Here is an 18,460-nt window from a genome sequence, read left to right as displayed (position 1 = left end):
TTCAGCCTGACCTTGAATAACACGAGTTGGTCACGAACTGATAGCACAATTTCGCCACCACGTTCACATTGCGATATAATACCCCCGCCATCTTGATTCACATGTCAAGTCATGTGACCTACATTGTTTGCATAAGGGAAACTCGACAGAAGCGAGCTGTCCGAGCGAGGAGGACCAGTGCCGGGGTGTGTTGTCACTGTTAACGTGAAGACCTTATCCAGCTTTTACATTCACTGGGTCATACGTTCACTCGGAAGGAAGGAGTCATAAGGTAGGTCGTTTCACAGCTCAAACCTAGGTTTTATTTGAAAATGGTGTCAGCTGTACGAGGACGCCTGGCTATGTAACGTGAAGCATTACGGCTATTCTTGGGAAACGTGAAACATAGAACAGGTGGCGAGGTGTATTTTGACAGAACGATCAAATTTCACGTGGTGGTCTGAGTTATCTATTCTTATTTGGTTTCCAAAACAGTCTTGCTGAAAACAGAGACCATGCTATTATATGGTCTCTGCTGAAAACAAAGCAGCTCTTCACAAAGCATCAATATATTCATCGCGTGATGTCTGTGGCAGTTATTTTCTAAACATAACATTTCCGTTAAATTATTTTCGAAACATGAAATGTCCGGTAAATATAACTAGGGCCATCGTTAGAAGCCAATGGTAGTCTGTCTCACAGTCCCTGAACCACATTTCCCCTACTAACTAGCCCTCCCTGCAATGGTAGTCTGTCTCACAGTCCCTGAACCACATTTCTCCTACTGACTAGCCCTCTCTGCAATGTAGTCTGTCTCACAGTCCCTGAACCATATTTCCCATACTGACTAGAACTCTCTGCAATGTAGTCTGTCTGTCTTTCCCCTACAGTCCCTGAACCACATTTTTCCTAGCCCTCCCTGCAATGTAGTCTGTCTCACAGTCCCTGAACCACATTTCCCTCTAGACTAGCCCTCTCTGCAATGTAGTCTATCTCACAGTCCCTGAACCACATGTAGCTCTGTCTGAACCACATTTCACAGTAGCCCTCTCTGTAGTCTGTCTCACAGTCCTGAACCACATTTCCCCCTACTGACTAGCTGTCTCTCTCTGCAATGTAGTCTGTCTCACAGTCCCTGAACCACATTTCCCCTACTGACTAGCCCTCTCTGCAATGTAGTCTGTCTCACAGTCCCTGAACCACATTTCCCTACTGACTAGCCCTCTCTGCAATGTAGTCTGTCTCTCTACAGTCCCTGAACCACATTTCCCCTACTGACTAGCTGACTAGTCCTCTCTGCAATGTAGTCTGTCTCACAGTCCCTGAACCACATTTCCCCTACTGACTAGCCCTCTCTGCAATGTAGTCTGTCTCACAGTCCCTGAACCACATTTCTACTGACTACTGACCTCTCACAGTCCCTGAACCACATTTCCTACTGACTAGCCCTCTCTGCAATGTAGTCTGTCTCACAGTCCCTGAACCACATTTCCCCTACTGACTAGCCCTCTGCAATGTAGTCTGTCTCACAGTCCCTGAACCACATTTCCCTACTGACTAGCCCTCTCTGCAATGTAGTCTGTCTCACAGTCCCTGAACCACATTTCCCTACTACTGACTAGCCCTCCTGCAATGTAGTCTGTCTCACAGTCCCTGAACACATTTCCCCTACTGACTAGCCCTCTCTGCAATGTAGTCTGTCTCACAGTCCCTGAACCACATTTCCCTACTGACTAGCCCTCTCTGCAATGTAGTCTGTCTCACAGTCCCTGAACCACATTTCCCATACTCACTAGCCCTCTCTGCAATGTAGTCTGTCTCACAGTCCCTGAACCACATTTCCCCTACTGACTAGCCCTCTCTGCAATGTAGTCTGTCTCACAGTCCCTGAACCACATTTCCCTACTGACTAGCCTCTCTCTGTAGTCTGCAATGTAGTCTGTCTCTCACAGTCCCTGAACCACATTTCCCCCTACTGACTAGCCCTCTCTCTGCAATGTAGTCTGTCTCACAGTCCCTGAACCACATTTCCCCTACCTACTGACTAGTAGTCTGTCTCTCTGCCAATGTAGTCTGTCTCACAGTCCCTGAACCACATTTCCCCTACTGACTAGCCCTCTCTGCAATGTAGTCTGTCTCACAGTCCCTGAACCACATTTCCCTACTGACTAGCCCTCTCTGCAATGTAGTCTGTCTCACAGTCCCTGAACCACATTTCCCCTACTGACTAGCCCTCTCTGCAATGTAGTCTGTCTCACAGTCCCTGAACCACATTTCCCTACTGACTAGCTGACTAGCTCTCTGCAATGGTAGTCTGTCTCACAGTCCCTGAACCACATTTCCCCTACTGACTAGCCCTCTCTGCAATGTAGTCTGTCTCACAGTCCCTGAACCACATTTCCCCTACTGACTAGCCCTCTCTGCAATGGTAGTCTGTCTCACAGTCCCTGAACCACATTTCCCCTACTGACTAGCCCTCTCTGCAATGTAGTCTGTCTCACAGTCCCTGAACCACATTTCCCCTACTGACTAGCCCTCTCTGCAATGTAGTCTGTCTCACAGTCCCTGAACCACATTTCCCCTACTGACTAGCCCTCTCTGCAATGGTAGTCTGTCTCACAGTCCCTGAACCACATTTCCCCTACTGACTAGCCCTCTCTGCAATGTAGTCTGTCTCACAGTCCCTGAACCACATTTCCCCTACTGACTAGCCCTCTCTGCAATGTAGTCTGTCTCACAGTCCCTGAACCACATTTCCCCTACTGACTAGCCCTCTCTGCAATGAAGTCTGTCTCACAGTCCCTGAACCACATTTCCCCTACTGACTAGCCCTCTCTGCAGTGTTATAGCCCTAAATGAAGCAAGTCTAGATTTCCTCATGTTCTGAATCTCTGGTCTCCCTGGGGCTCCTTTTCAATATAAATGAATTTATTTGTTACAATCAAAATAATATATATTCAGAGACTAAGCGTTAGTCTAAGCCAGGGGTTGCGGTGCGTGATGGCAAATGTTTCACACCCTAGTCAGAAATACTTCAGCTATGCTCCTCCTCCTCCTCCTACTGCTACTGCTACTACTACTACTACTACTACTACTACTACTACTACTACTACTACTACTACTACTTGGACGGTGGGGTAGCCCAGTAGTTAAAGCATTCGCTCCTCACGCCTAAGACCCGGGTTCAATTCTCCACATGGATACAATGTGATGAGGAGGCAATTTCTCGTGTCTCCCCGCCATGATATTGCTGGAATAATGCTAAAACTAAAACTAAACTCACTCAATCACTACAGAATGTGTCAAATATGCGAAACTTACTGAAATACAGAGATACAGATTGAATCATGAATATATCATATGCGAGAGAGAGAGAGAGAGAGAGAGAGAGAGAGAGAGAGAGAGAGAGAGAGAGAGAGAGAGAGAGAGAGAGAGAGAGAGAGAGAGAGAGAGAGAGAGAGAGAGAGAGAGAGAGAGAGAGAGAGAGAGAGGATTATTAGAAGAGAAACTATAGCTCGTTATTCAATTACTGAATTCACTCCTGAACTTGTGAACGACATAAATTTAGCTGTAAATACATTTTAAATGCATCTCGATCACGACGTGATACAGTGGTATGACAATGAATGTGCTTTTCTTAAACGTGAAAAATATTACGTTTTAAATAGATTGAGATAGATTAGATCTTTTTGGTGTTCCGTGATTTGAGTGAGTGTGAGTGAGTGTGAATGAATCAGCTGACTATCAGCTTGAACACATTCTAAATTTGACAAAAGCTAGCGCTGCTGCTGATAAAAATAAACGACGAGCGAACGCTTTAACCGCTAGGCTACCCCACCGCCCCTGTGGAACTGGAAGTCATGATTCATGAGACAGAACTGAGAGGGAGTTTTGTGGATAAAGTTTTCATGGAGATACTCCTTTTACTCTACGCCAATGACCTTTGCATCATTGATGATAGTGTTGTAAGATTACAGAGGAAAATGGATATTTGGAAGACATTTTGTACGAGTGAGTGAGTGAGTTTAGTTTTACGCCGCACTCAGCAATATTCCAGCTATGTGGCGGCGGTCGGTAAATAATCGAATCTGGACCAGACAATCCAGTGATCAACAGCATGAGCATCGATCTGCGTAATTGGGAACCGATGACATGTGTCAACCAAGTCAGGCACCCGATCCCGTTAGTCGCCTCTTACCACAAGCATAGTCGCCTTTTGTGGCAAGCATGGGTTGCTGAAGACCAATTCTACCCCGGGTCTTCACGGGTCCATTTTGTACGAAATGGGGACTAGAAGTCAACATGAGAAAATTATAGTGTTTAGGAACGAGGGCATTGAAAAAGTACAGACAAATGGAAATACGGGAACATAGACGTAACAGTTTCATCTTATTATGAAGTGTTAATGTATCCTGCCCTCATCCTAATTATCATGGCGCAAAGCTATAGTCTGTTTGCAGTAAAAACGTTCCAATGAATTTCACTTTAAACAAAAAAGTAACTCGAATAAGATGAAATTAAGATTGCGAATCCTCATAATTTTACCTTGCCAGTTGAACATTTAAATCTCAAAATTCCATTCAGCCAAGGATAAAAGTTGTTTAACAAACGATCATAGTTTCAAATCGCTATTATTGGTTTGTATTACAAGGGGGTAAGCGCAGCAGTTGGAACAGTGAAACATTTTTTTACTTTTTGGCTTAAAGTGAAATTCATCGGTACGTTTTCACTGCAAACAGACTATAAACTTTGATGGCAAATAATTAAATTTAATAATTAAATCACTACAAAGAAGATTCAAGAATATACAACCGGACATACTGTTTAAAATCTTTGATACAGAAATAAAACCATGGAGCAGAAATATGGGGATTTGAGAAGAGACCAATCATCAATCTTCCACAGTTTCTGTTTAAATTCTGCTAAATTCTGCTAACTGCCTCATGTGCTTGAAAACACGTTTCTAATGCAGTAGCTATTGGCGATTGTGGACCTTATGCTCTATTACGCGAGGAGTATTAAATATTGGTGTAAATTACAAACTACAAGCCTTGTAGGCAGATACCCTAAAAAATCATCTAGATCAAATTAACAGAACAACCTGGGCATCTTTTTATGTATGGATTTGGCTCTCACAAGATGTTGGAGATGTGTCACATTTTATAAGTGTTTTTACACAAAGAATTAAAGACTGCCATCAGCAAGAATGATACTACACAGTTTGCGTATCCGGAAGATTGTCCACCTCTCAAGGATTTAAATCATTAATAAATACAGAACATCATTACCTGTCCGCCATTGCGACAAGAAAATCACACCGACTGCTGTTTCTGTTGAGATCATCTGAACTCTCACTAAACGTAAATACCTGAGGGTGGGAACGAATACCCCTTTAAGAAACAATATGTGTAATGTGTGAGTTACATGTAAACGAATATACTTTTCCAAAAACGAAACGCATTACCCAGAAATCTGTTGCGAAAATGTTGTATTTTCAAACATGCATAACTCGTCCATAAATAGACTTTAGTCCATGAATTTTTACATCAGTTTAGAAGAAGGTAATGTCTATACAACCAAGTGGATAATTTTTGATAACGGAGGCGTTGAGCGCGATAATGACCACGTAGCATGGTCCCGACGTCGGGTTGCCTGGCTCTCAGACCAATCTCTCTCAACCTGTTCCGTACAGTTTGAGCGGATATCCTCCGAAGTCCAGGCACCCAGGCTGCCGTGCTCTCACCCGTGGCAGTACGATCACGCAAATGTAGTACCCGGGTGTACCCATCTTGAGCTGCAGTGGTGACTCGAGGTCTGCCTGTACGGGGACGGTAATTTGTTATACCTGTTTGGTTGTAACGAGCTGTAAGCAGTGATATCGTGCTCATACTAACATTCAGACGCCTGGCAACAGAAAATTGGTAATCTCCAGCGTGCATTCTTTCAATGGCGATGTTCCGTGTCGCAGCGTCTAGGACGTGGCGTAGGGGTTTGACCTTGAAACTCCTTCAAAACGAATGCCGATTTCCGAAAGTAATCTGGATTTTTATAGCCAGACAGTGCATGCTCTTTGCTGCACAATATCAACTGGAACTGGAAGGTGATTTCTGTTGCGTTGTGGCGATGCCTTTTTAATTCTTGTAAGAAATCTCATCAAAATCAAGATTTTCAGGTAAAGTCGATTTTTCACTTGTGCAATAGTGTAAAATCATGTTATCAACACCTTTGTTACATATTTTGACGATTGTTTGAACACAATTGGTAATTAACAGATTTTTAAATATAAAACGCATATGCGGGTTTTTTAAAAATAGTATATTATTTTCTTTTAGAATTTCCTGCCTACCATAACCCAAGCATATGATATCTTCAATGTACTACTACAGATCTCGTACCACGATCGTGAAATGTAATACTTTGCTAACATTTGTAAATCCTATCTTGCTCGTAATTGTGCAAAATTGAATAAGGAACCCCTTGTAAAAGGAAAATGCATTTTGAACGGGTAAATACTATGTTACAATCAATTTCTTGTCACCTTGTCATTGGTATTAAAATAATGTATGTTTTAACGTAGGTCATTGGCCTTAACCCCCACACACACAGACACACACACACACACACAAATAAAAAACCCAAAAACAAAAACAAACAAAAAAACAAAACAAAACAAAAACACACAAAACACACAAAAACGACAACCCCCCAAAAAAACAACAACAACAAGAAGAAAACAAACAAATACAAAACAAAAAAACTAACTAAATCTACTACTACTGGTACTACTAATACTACTAGTAGTAGTAGTAGTACACTTCCCATTTCTGGTGTCCCCCCGCCATGATGTTACTGGAATATTACTAAAAGCGGCGTAAAACCATACTCACTCACTCACTACTACACTTACTACTACTACTACTACTACTACTACTATTACTACTACTACTACTAATACTGCCATGAAGACTATGTTTAAACTTTATCTTCATTTTCTTTAACTTCAACTTCGCCTGTTGAACTAAGTGGTATCAGCACGGTGGTAGAAAAGCAAACCGGTTTTACAGCGACCGTTTCTCGCACTGTGACCCGTTTACTGTTTGGTCATTCTTTATCGGAAGTCGTCTATGCGGCGTACAGAAAACCCGGAAGCTTTGAGTAAAACCCATTTCTTTTCCTGTATGATATGCATGTATATGACTGATGGTCAAAGCGGGGGAAAACTTACTATGAGCATGTGACTGTAACAGACAACGTTCCTGAGGTCCCGGCAGACTGTAAGGTAAACCGACATTTCTAACGGCGTCTTATGTAATGTCATATACTTAACATGTAGCGATATTAATCTACGGATATTTGTATACACTATCTAGTAACATACTGACTCCCGCAATCCGGACAGTCACCAGTCCGGTTTCATACGTGGCCGAGTTAAGTAATGTCCCCTCTGTAGAGGACACATTCTGTGTTCGGACTAACGAGGTCAATACCTTTGGACGCGAATGATATCGTGCTCCAGTGCCCTACATATACTCACCTTCGCTTTCTCTATACACCTTGAAAATATCATTTACATCAAAATGTCCGAAAGTTTCATATACTTGTATCTACAATTGACACAAAGCTGTTAATTAGTAGGGCTGTGTTTTGTATTGGCAAACACATTGTATTGCAATGTATTGTGATTCTGCCTACCATAACAATATGTATTGCAATATATTGGGCTTCAGTCTTTGACAGTGAGTGACATACATTGTACACGCAGAGCCTATGTTCTGTATACTAAGGCCCTAAAAATATATGTTATGGTTGTGATAACCAAAAACCTCGAATTCAGATTTGATTCTGACGGATTGTATTTTCTTTTCTTTTTTTTTTTATTTGGAATTAGAATTGATTGTATGTAAATTATGCTGTTTTGTCAATTAATTACAATGGATAAACTTCAGTGTGAATGAAAGTCTGTGTATATTTGAACTTAAACCATAGAGATAATCACAAAACATCATATGTTTTTATACCCAGTATACCGGTTCTGAGAAAAAACGGGTTCGAATCCCCACATGGGCACAATGTGTGAAGCCCATTTCTGGTGTCTCCCGCCGTGATATTGCTGGAATATTGCTAAAAGCGGCGTAAAACCCAACTAACTCACTCACTCTGAGAAAAAACCATTTCAATACGTATTGTTTCAAAGGCGTGTTGCGATGTACCAGTAGTACAATCTTAGTTATTAGTGTCGGTAAGGAAGATCATGTATTTTATCATTGTGACTGTCGCTATAGATATGTGTCATACGTATGGGCTGCATAGTATTATATAAAGAATTTGAACTGAATTTGACTGACTGACTGACTGAGTTTGGTTTTACGCCGCTTTTAGCAATATTCCAGCAACATCACGGCGGGGGACACCAGAAATGGGCTTCACACATTGTGCCCATGTGGGGATTCGAACCCGGGTCTTCGGCGTGACGAGCCAACGCTTTAACCATTAGGCTACCCTACCGCCCCGAACTGAATTTGAATGTGATACTAACATCCGTCAGTACATGTTCACCACTGCCATACATTCATAAGGGTTTTTCTGGTTTTGTATGTGGTTTTACATTGCGTGCAAACAAAATGCATGTTTTTTGTGATTCTCATATACAGGGCATTATGACAAAATTATTAAAATATATTGTATATTTGCTAAATATTAATCTTATAACATATAACGAGCAAACATTTGAATATTGGGACCAAATTCAGTTTACCCTTACTTTCATTTGCCTGGCTGTTAATGTTTAGACATATCGAAAGTGCAGGACAAACGACTATATAGATTCGCTTCCGGGTTCTATAAAACCAGGAAGTCACGGTTCATAATTTATTCATACGGGAAACATTAATGCGGCATTAATGAAGTGAGGGGGAGGTGTGTGTGACTGTGTGTGTGTGGGGGGGGCGAGGGGGAGGATGAGTGGTGTAAAGTACAAACTGGTTGTTATTACGTATCTTTGTTGTATGATCGTCTGACACGGACGTATTTCGTTTGGTTTGTGGTGTGGTTACTTCCGGATAAGATTAGAATTGTTTTTAGACCAATGTAATTATGTTCAGCCACACGCAACCGCATATTTTATAGGAAAATAATACCTCAGTTTTGTTAATGTAAAGTTAATGTTTTTAGTAAATGTTTTGTTGATAAACGACAGCACGTAACAAAGATGCATGGAACTTAATATGAGAATATGGCTGTACCCTCAAAGGGGGTTGAAGTATTGTAAAATTATTGTCCTCCTGAGAGGGTACGTAAGTCCCAACACATTTAGAGTAAATTTAGGCTTACCACGTTTTTAATCGTAGAATATGTGTGTTTTTAATTTATGGCTAGATTTCTCTTCTGTCGCCAATGGCTGAAGGGATGGTGTAAATCCAACTAGGGTCCATGCAGGTAGCAAAAGTAATGTAAGTCCCCATGGTCCCTGGTATGGTGATCTACCTTCAGTTATTGGCGATTTATAGCCCATTTTTATACTGTATTGTTTTCCCCCTTTAGTTAAAACGTTTTAGATTTAATTACTAGTTTTACATACATATCTGTGATATTCTAGTTGTTTTACTGTCCTTCGTCGGCAGGTTTTTTTTATAATATTCATATATTTCATTTCAATATCATATGTTCTCGTCACGATATGGCTGAAATATTGCCGATGTGACGTTAAATATTAACTCACTCACTCACTAATATGAGAATACTAAATTTAATTTTGGCCGTTACACAGTCGATGCACGTAATATCGAATTGATCTCAACCCATAGCTCATCATTTTTCACCGGCTCCCATCGCTTCACGATATAAGTTGGTTTCGAGATCCAGATTAAAAGACATGCCACTATTTCCCACAGGCCCTCGTGTCTTTACGAGGATCAAAGCTTAACAAAATATTGTTTTTGAGATGATCCCCGACTCAAAATGCTTCACAGTTCAATACATCATGACGTATTGTACTGTGAAGCATTTCGAGTCGCGGGTCATCTCAAATCTTTATACATATTTTTTAAATCTTTAATCCTTGCCTGTGCTATTCCCTACATAAACTGGGACATAAACATGACTTAACTACAGAACTATATACTTAAATTAATGATAATACTAAACTATAGAACAGTATGTCAAAGCTCATATTGGTCACATTAACAGTTTCGGGAAGCACGGCTATGCCCTGTACATGTACCATCAGAATATTTGGCATTAGCGAGATTTTCATTTTAAAATGCATGTATAGTCCGTCAACTGAACTTTTGGCACCCTGTTTTTCACAATTTACCTTTTAACCAAAATGTCTTCAAAATGTTTTTAGGCATACGCTCTTTATATCTTATGACCTATCTAAGGTTTAAATTTCATAATTTTATGTCAATTATTAAAGCTTCTTCTTAAGAAGCCATCTTATAAAAATGTGAAAAATAGAAGTAGTTATACAAGGGAGTAAAATGATACGATGGAACAGCAAACAACATGGTGTGACCCGCGTGCATCTTGTTTACATTGTTACGCCTGCAAGCAAATCTAAAGGGACTGTATAATCATCACAAATATTTTAAACAAGTAGATTTATTGAAGTCTTTAAATACTGGTTGCTCAATCTCTTGTATCAAGATCCAAATTTGAGCAACAGCTTGCATATGGTATGCTTTGATACAATGATGTCATGGTCTTCTTTTGAACAATATTTTCGTCAGTTTGCTTGACGATATGGACTCACTGGATCGATTTAACCGACGCATGACGTCCCTCACAACCCTTCTATCGAATTCATCAAGCTATCTTTTCTTTGCATGTTTTGAGACGGTCCCCGATTTAACTGTCATGTCGTCAGTCTCTAAAATAGTGTCATGGGAGATAACTCTTTGCTATGTTCTTTTGCAGATCTTGGTTTGCATTAGGTGTCTTTTGGAGAAACACTCAATTGAAAAAAGAGGGGTTTTTTTCGCTTTGCCTTGCGCTTGAAAAAGTTGTAAAATCTTTTGATGATTTACCGGTCATCTTTGTACAACATCGTTTTTACCACAACCTGTGTGTTGACGATCTTTGACATCACTTGAGCGTGCTAATGTAATACCTGTGCATGTACATATCACGCTGACACACATTTTACAATGTTGTTGGCTTTTCCATCACGTGCGTTAACCCCTCGTAAATCTCTCTACAGTTTTACAATTATTATATGACAGGTTTAAAGGCAAAATCTTTAATAATTGTTTTAGAATTACTAAAATCGATATCTTGTTAGGTCACAGTATTCAGTTACCATATGAACAGAGTAGCGTTTTAAAATATTCAGGAGTTTTATGTAAATTGTGAAAAACAGGGTGCGAAAAGTTAAGTTGACGGACTATAGATTGGAATGCACCAATCAAATGAAGATTTATAATGTACCCTTCGGGCGGGTTAGTGGCTGGGTGAGATTTCTGAATAATAAAGACAGAGATCTTAAGAAGTGAAATGTTTTTCTTTTTGGTTGATTTGATGGAAGTAAAGGAACCGATCAGAAGAAACATTTACATTATATTTTCATAATACTTTTCAAGAATTCAGAGGATGGAAATCCATCTGGCAATGATAGAAGCAATAGGGACGATTCTTCACGATAATTTCAAAACGTAAAACCTCTTACTGTTGCTGACCACTACCAAGACTTAACCCTTTCACCGCTGAATACACACCTGCACGTCAGGTAGCAAGCGTGGGTTGGTTTTCATCGAGAGTACCTGGTATCTAGTCCGCATCTAAGGAAAATTGTTTCAGTTCGGTTTCGGTTTTCACAAATCCCGGGATGTTGGGGTAGCCTAGTGGTTGAAGCTTCGCTCATCACGCCGAAGACCCGGGTTCGATTCCTCACATGGGTACAATGTATGAAGCCCATTTCTGGTGTCCCCCGCCGTGATATTGCATGAATATTGCTAAAAGCGGCGTAAAGATAAACTCGCTCACTCCTTCATCAGGTGAATGCAAGAATAAGGAGCAAGAATTAGCTCTGAAAGGTCATAATACAGAATACAATTGGTATCTATAAACAGTGTCATGTATTCACGTATGCCTTTCAAGGACCAAGAAGGTTTTGAGTGCCGTTATGAACGTCTCAGCCATCATTAGTGGTGGTCCGATTAATTGAAATTATCGAAGATTGGTCGCAGCGACTAATCGACCAAGCAATCGAACATGTTTTCTCATAATCGAACACGACCAATCTTGGAACACTTGTTTGCATTAACAATATTTTCCCTAGGCTGGTTTTGTCTGTGTCATTAAATTTACATTTCATAAGCACTACATGTACAAGCTCGTTCCAAGTCATGACTGAATTTATCTTAAAGAATCCAGGAAATATGTGTTCCTAACATACTAATCATCATTTAAATATGCAAAATTTGCAAATGGACTTTATGCAATTTGCAATAAACCCAAATTACTACATGTTTTTTTCTTTATTTCTTGTGAATTAAAAAAATAACAGGAACATTTGATATATGACGCTAACCAATTATTTTCGATGATTGATCGGTTGTAATGGACCAATCATCAATTATTAGATTTTAACCAATTCCCAACACTAGCCACCATAAGGGGAGGACAGTCATTCAAAAACTCAGCCGACAAGAACTACAGCTTAACACAACACATGTTATGGTCCAGTGCACAGATTAACTACATGCTGTCACCTGCATCTGCTTAATGGATTTGCCCAACACAAAACAAATAAAACAAATAAAACATATATAATATTTTTGCTGCAGCAGTTCATGTTGGTTTTGATAGTATATAGTTTGCCTTCCCAAAATGTAAATTTGCAGTCTTCAGTTATGATGATTGAACAAGTTACACATCGAGGTGTTTGACATTTTGTTACACGGACTGATAAACCTTTAATCATAGTATCAGTTTTATACAAAATTGGAAGATTTGCTTTTATAATGGGCATAAGTGTACAGTTATTAGGATTGTAGGTACAAACAAATAGAAGAATGTCCATCTCTGTATTTGTTTCTTTTGTTTAAGTGTCTCTCCTGGGACTTTTACTGCTTTAAGAACAGCATTTTCAACTACCTAAGAAGATATGTCTTATATATATATTACATACTACCTATTGTCACTAACGTCATACATAGAGAATACTACACGAGGTCCTCATTACATACGAATTATACGAAACGAGTGTCCTGCCTGTGGTATCTGACCGAGCGAAAGCGAGGTCAGATAACATAGGAAGGTCACGAGTTTCGTATAATTCGTATCCCAACACGAGCTGAATTCGACGTTCAGGTGATTTCGACGATTGCATTGCTCGTGCTATATCGGGTGAGTACGTGTGCGATCAAAGTGCACAAACAGTTTCACTGGTATGGCGGGTGCCCAGTCGCTGTCCTGAGAAGTTTTATTGACAATGGAAATCGGGAAGTTAAGTTATATAAAAAGCAAACAAACATCAATATTATTTACCCGAGATCGTTAATACCACTTCAGGTGCAAAATCAGTTGCCTTTATAACAAAAAATAGCAAGCGAAAATTCAGTAAGATCAGTCGTCTGCTGGTGACAGGCAAAATATATATAGGAAGCCACGTGATCACAACACTCTCTCCCTCGCAGTGCGGAGCAAAGAGTATGGCTCATCGTCGAAAACCCATACAAAATACCCGCATGTTACGAGCGGCCACTGTTTCGCAGATACGATGTCATCAACGCTATTTTTGTAGGAAACACTTGATATTTTTGTGTGAAATAGATAAATATATAGAGAATCTCACCCAAGTGTCTTCTGATATCAATTATATCAACACGAGTTGATAAAGATACAAATATCCGAGGCTTGCCGAGGATATTTTTACTTTATCAACGAGTGTTGATATATTTGATATCAGAAGACACGAGGGTGAGATTCTATTTATCATAAAAAAATCACTCTTCATTAATTTTCAATGAAAAATGTACATCTCTGAACATGGTACTGCCATTAGATTTGCAGTGCAGCGATGTCATAACATTGTGACGTCATCAAGTACATGACGTCATAGCATTGTCAGGGCATTGTACAAAGACTACTGTCAAAACGATATCTCCTACGAGATATTGTCTAATCTCACACAAGCGATATCTACTGTGGAACACAGTTTTGGATGATAAATCCTTTATCACTCCATGTTAGTAAAATAAAAACTTTAAATGATATTACATATAAAAATTACGTTTTTGTCTTACATCGTCGAAAACCCCTGACACCGGGATATGTAATGAGACCGAGTGTGGTATTTTATTTATTACCCACGTCTTACATGCATTAAATTGACAAAATAGCGTAGTTTTGTTATGTTTTTGGTTTCAAACCGAAACTGGTTTCATAAAGAGGTTGCGGAAGAGTTTTGTACTGTAGTACAATATTTGCATGACGTCACACTGTAATGACGTCACTGCCTTGGTAACCGACGTCACGGTGCATGTCAGTTGTCATCGCCTCGTACAGCCTCCTACAGTAAACTACTCAGTAGCACCTCGTTTCTTGGTTTCCAGATGCTTCATTCGGCTAACATCACTGGTGGAAACATTACGTTTATGTTTTTCGACGGATATAATGTCTCAGTTCGACTCACAATTAAACGTTCGCAATGTTTACATTCCCACAATGCATTTAAGTTGTAGAATGAATGAATTCACGTGTTTGTTATAAATGAAAAAATAGTTACGTCAGAATGTGACCTAATTGAGAAGTCATCGGTTATCCAGTCACATCGTTAGAATCTCAGGTCGAGTCGTTACGACACAGGTCAACGTGATACGACACTCGTGTGACGTACGAGATTAGTATGCAACTACCCATACGTTGACCTCGTGGGTAATAAAAGTCGTTACGACACAGGTCAACGCGATACGACACTCGTGTGACGTACGAGATTAGTATGCAACTACCCATACGTTGACTACGTGGGTAATAAATATGATGACGACATAGCTACTACCGTTATGCGTCGCCTATGACGACACTTACTTTTCATTGTACACATGAAGAAACGTTTATATTTCGCCTTTACCCTAATATACTTTTACCTTTACTCCAATATACTTTTACCTTTACTCCAATATACTTTTACCTTTATTCCAATATACTTTTACCTTTACTCCAATATACAAAGCTTGGCTTGTTTTGTTTTTCTGTCATGTGAATACAAGAGTGAGTGAGTGAGTTTGGTTTTACGCCGCTTTTAGCAATATTCCAGCAATATCACGGCGGGGAACACCAGAAATGGGCTTAACACATTGTACCCATGTGGGGAATCGAACCCTGGTCTTCGGCGTGACGAGCGAACGCCTTAACCACTAGGCTACCCCACCGCCCCGTGAATACAAGAACATTCACTACCTACAGCATACCCTTCGCTCTTGTCCTGTACTTTCTGGTTATTAGATTACCTTTACAACAACATAATTTCATTTAGAGGCAACGTAAATACTGGTCAATAGGATTTTAAGCATGTAGTTTTTCTGGCAGAGCTGGTGGGCCGTGCTCATTACATGCCATGGGGGTGCCTCTACTCAGATAATTAATCCCTAATTAATCCCTGTAGTTAATTTGGGATGAAGTTCAAATGGGATGTAGTTCTTATGGGAGTAAACCTCACCATCCGTGCCCCATCTAACCAGAAGGAGCTGCGGGGTAGCCTAGTGGTTAAACCGTTGGCTCGTCACGCCGAAGACCCAGGTTGGATTCCCCACATGGGTACAATGTGTGAAGCCCATTTCTGGTGTCCCCCGCCGTGTTATTGCTGGAATATTGCTAAAAGCGGCGTAAAACTATACTCACTAACCAGGCTAGCTATTCTCGAAACGTTCGTAGCCCTACGAACTTCTTAAGCCCATTCTTAACACATTGGCTACGATCAAAGTTAAGAATTCTTAGGGCTACGAACGTTTCGAGAATCAGGGCTCAGGACTCCCCATATTTGTCTTGATTATGTGTCTTGAGCCACATTTTGATGTATCGCACTTTTTTCATTGGAGCTATTGTTTTACTTGCAGATTGGAAAGGTCAACGACAATGGACGCCACAACAGCCAAAATCGTTGCCATCTTCATTCTTCTCTTTATTACGCTGCTGCTGGGCATAATTCCGTACTTCATCATTAAAAAGAACTGGGGTGCCAACGCATCTGCTCGAAGGGAAAAGGTCCTGAGTTTGCTGAATTGCTTCGCAGGGGGCGTGTTTCTTGGCACGTGTCTGCTTCATCTGATGGTGGAGGGCAAGGAGGATTTGGAACAGGGACTAACTCACGCCTACAACTTCACCGGCTACCCGATATTCGAGATGCTCACTGGCGCGGGATTCTTCCTCATCGCCGGAGTGGAACAGTTAGCCATGCTGTTTATAACGGGAGTGGTTGTGACGTCACTTCCGAAGAATCGTGCAAAACGTGAACCCTACAAGGAACCCCCGACAGAGAAGTCGCCTTTATTGGGCAAAGAAAACCGACAGGGTTCTGACGATGACATGGGCATCATGGAAAAACGAGGTCGCAGCATGCCCTCGGTGTCCGAAGGCAGTGAACTGGAGAGATCTATATCCCACGCTCATGACCTGGATGCACTCTCTGCCGCGTCTGGACTCAGCGCGTTCTTGCTGCTGATCGCGCTGTCCTTCCATACAATATTTGACGGCTTAGCAGTGGGACTGCAGGAGGAAGCGACAGACGTTTGGGAGGTCTTCATTGCCATCTCGATTCACAAAAGTCTAGTTGCCTTTTGTCTAGGTCTTCAGCTTTTCAGAGCCTTTGTGCCGTACTTTAAGAAACCTTACGCGTGCCTCTTCTTGTTTTCGTTGATGTCGCCGATCGGAATATGCACCGGCATAGCTGTGACGTCTTCCAACCTTGACCTTGACGCACAGTCAATGGCGTCGGGGGTTCTTCAGGGTATTGCGTGTGGGACGTTCCTCTACGTCACGTGTTTTGAAATTCTGAGAGACGAATTCGGCCATGGTAAAGGCATGCTGAATGTCTTTGTTGCATTGTTTGGCTTCGCAGCAATGGCGGGCGTGAAGGGTCTTGATCACGACTGAAGGCAGAGTTTAAAACGTTTAATAATTAGAAATGACGTTTCAAGTAAATCGACAAACAACACATGTCTTGAGATATATGGCTTATGCAACGTTTGAAAAGGATCTCACTTAGGTCACAGATTTCTATAAAATATCAGGACCTTACCCACAAGAGTAATAACGGTCTACCTATCTTGCGTGTTGATCAACGCCTCGCTCAGCAGTATTCCAGCCGTATTGTTGGCGTCCTGTAAATAATCGAATCTGGACCACACAAACCGGTGATTAATATTATGAGCAATGATTATTATCCACGCTTCCGGGGTGTTAACTAAGTCGCCGAACCTGACCACCCAATCCACTCGGGGGAACTCTTACGCCAAGCGTAAGTTGAGAGCAAAACCTAACCTGGATTATCAGTCTGTCGAGGCTTATCTGCTTGTGAAATGGTTTTGATAATGCATGCACAATAGAATATACGTACATGTATACACATTTAAGCCAAATGTGTATCACAAGACAGAGCCAATTAAGAGATAACACAAGGCGATGTGCTTGCAAAACCGACACAAACTTTACAAGAGGGTTCCCATATATCAGTGCACGAAAACTGTGTACCATGCAGGTCAGCACAACGTGTAAACCCTGAACTGGAAATATCAGTTTGTTATAACCGTAGACTACTGCAATACATTGTTTTCAATTTCGGCTTCACACTTTGTGAACTTCGTTATATCCGACAGTTCGTTATAAGCGTGTTCGATATAGACGTTGTCTACCACACCTTTCTATCGAACACGTTCCTTGTTCAGTCAGGTCATGTCCTAATACCAGGCATCCTTCACTACAGTATGAGTGTTATTTTACGCCGCAGACAGAACGTTGTCGTGACGTAATGTAAAAAGATCAGTTAGGTGTTATGGCCTGGGCAATGATGCATGCATAAAGAGTACACTACTCATATCCTAACTGACGTTTGTGTCACGTATGGGGTATTTCGTGACATTAAATTTGATTATCAAAGGCCACAATATGATGTGCACTTTATGCATGCAATATTTACTTGCATATATATGTACATGCATATTATTTTGTTAATTGTTAACAAACAGCAATAAATATTTTTGGTAAAATTTAAAGTCGCCTATATTTCGTATACATGAGTGACTGAAGGATGTCTTAAACCTGCGGAATGAAATTTAATCCAGTCTGGCAAATCAGTGGTCGAAAGCATGAGATGAAATCCATGCCGACAGAATTCCATAACACAGATCTGTGACTGAGTGAATTTTATTTTTACGCCGCAAGTAATCGAGTCTGGACCAGACAATCCAGTGATCAACAGCATGGGCATCGATCTATGCAATTTAACTGGGATACGATGACACGTGTTAACCAAGTCAGCGAGCCT

General features: G+C 40.8%; 1 protein-coding gene across 2 annotated transcripts; it reads left to right on the top strand.

The window, feature by feature from the left end:
• Nucleotides 1-138: 138 nt before the first annotated feature.
• LOC124277091 (zinc transporter ZIP1-like) lies at nucleotides 139-18,041 on the top strand. 2 transcript variants are annotated; one of them, XM_046712745.1, is made up of 2 exons: nucleotides 139-271; nucleotides 16,035-18,041. In XM_046712745.1, the coding sequence occupies exon 2, from the start codon at nucleotides 16,054-16,056 to the stop codon at nucleotides 17,068-17,070; it is 1,017 nt and encodes a 338-aa protein (XP_046568701.1). In that variant the 5' UTR covers nucleotides 139-271; nucleotides 16,035-16,053; the 3' UTR covers nucleotides 17,071-18,041. The 2 variants fall into 2 exon arrangements, with proteins under 2 accessions (XP_046568701.1, XP_046568700.1); XM_046712744.1 differs by lacking the exon at nucleotides 139-271 and adding an exon at nucleotides 7,100-7,258.
• The last annotated feature ends 419 nt before the right edge of the window (nucleotides 18,042-18,460 follow it).

The sequence above is a fragment of the Haliotis rubra genome, unplaced genomic scaffold (genome assembly GCF_003918875.1).
Source record: "Haliotis rubra isolate DU_JTF1 unplaced genomic scaffold, ASM391887v1 Scf218, whole genome shotgun sequence".
Classification (NCBI taxonomy): domain Eukaryota; kingdom Metazoa; phylum Mollusca; class Gastropoda; order Lepetellida; family Haliotidae; genus Haliotis; species Haliotis rubra.
This window is presented reverse-complemented; position numbering and strand designations above follow the sequence as displayed.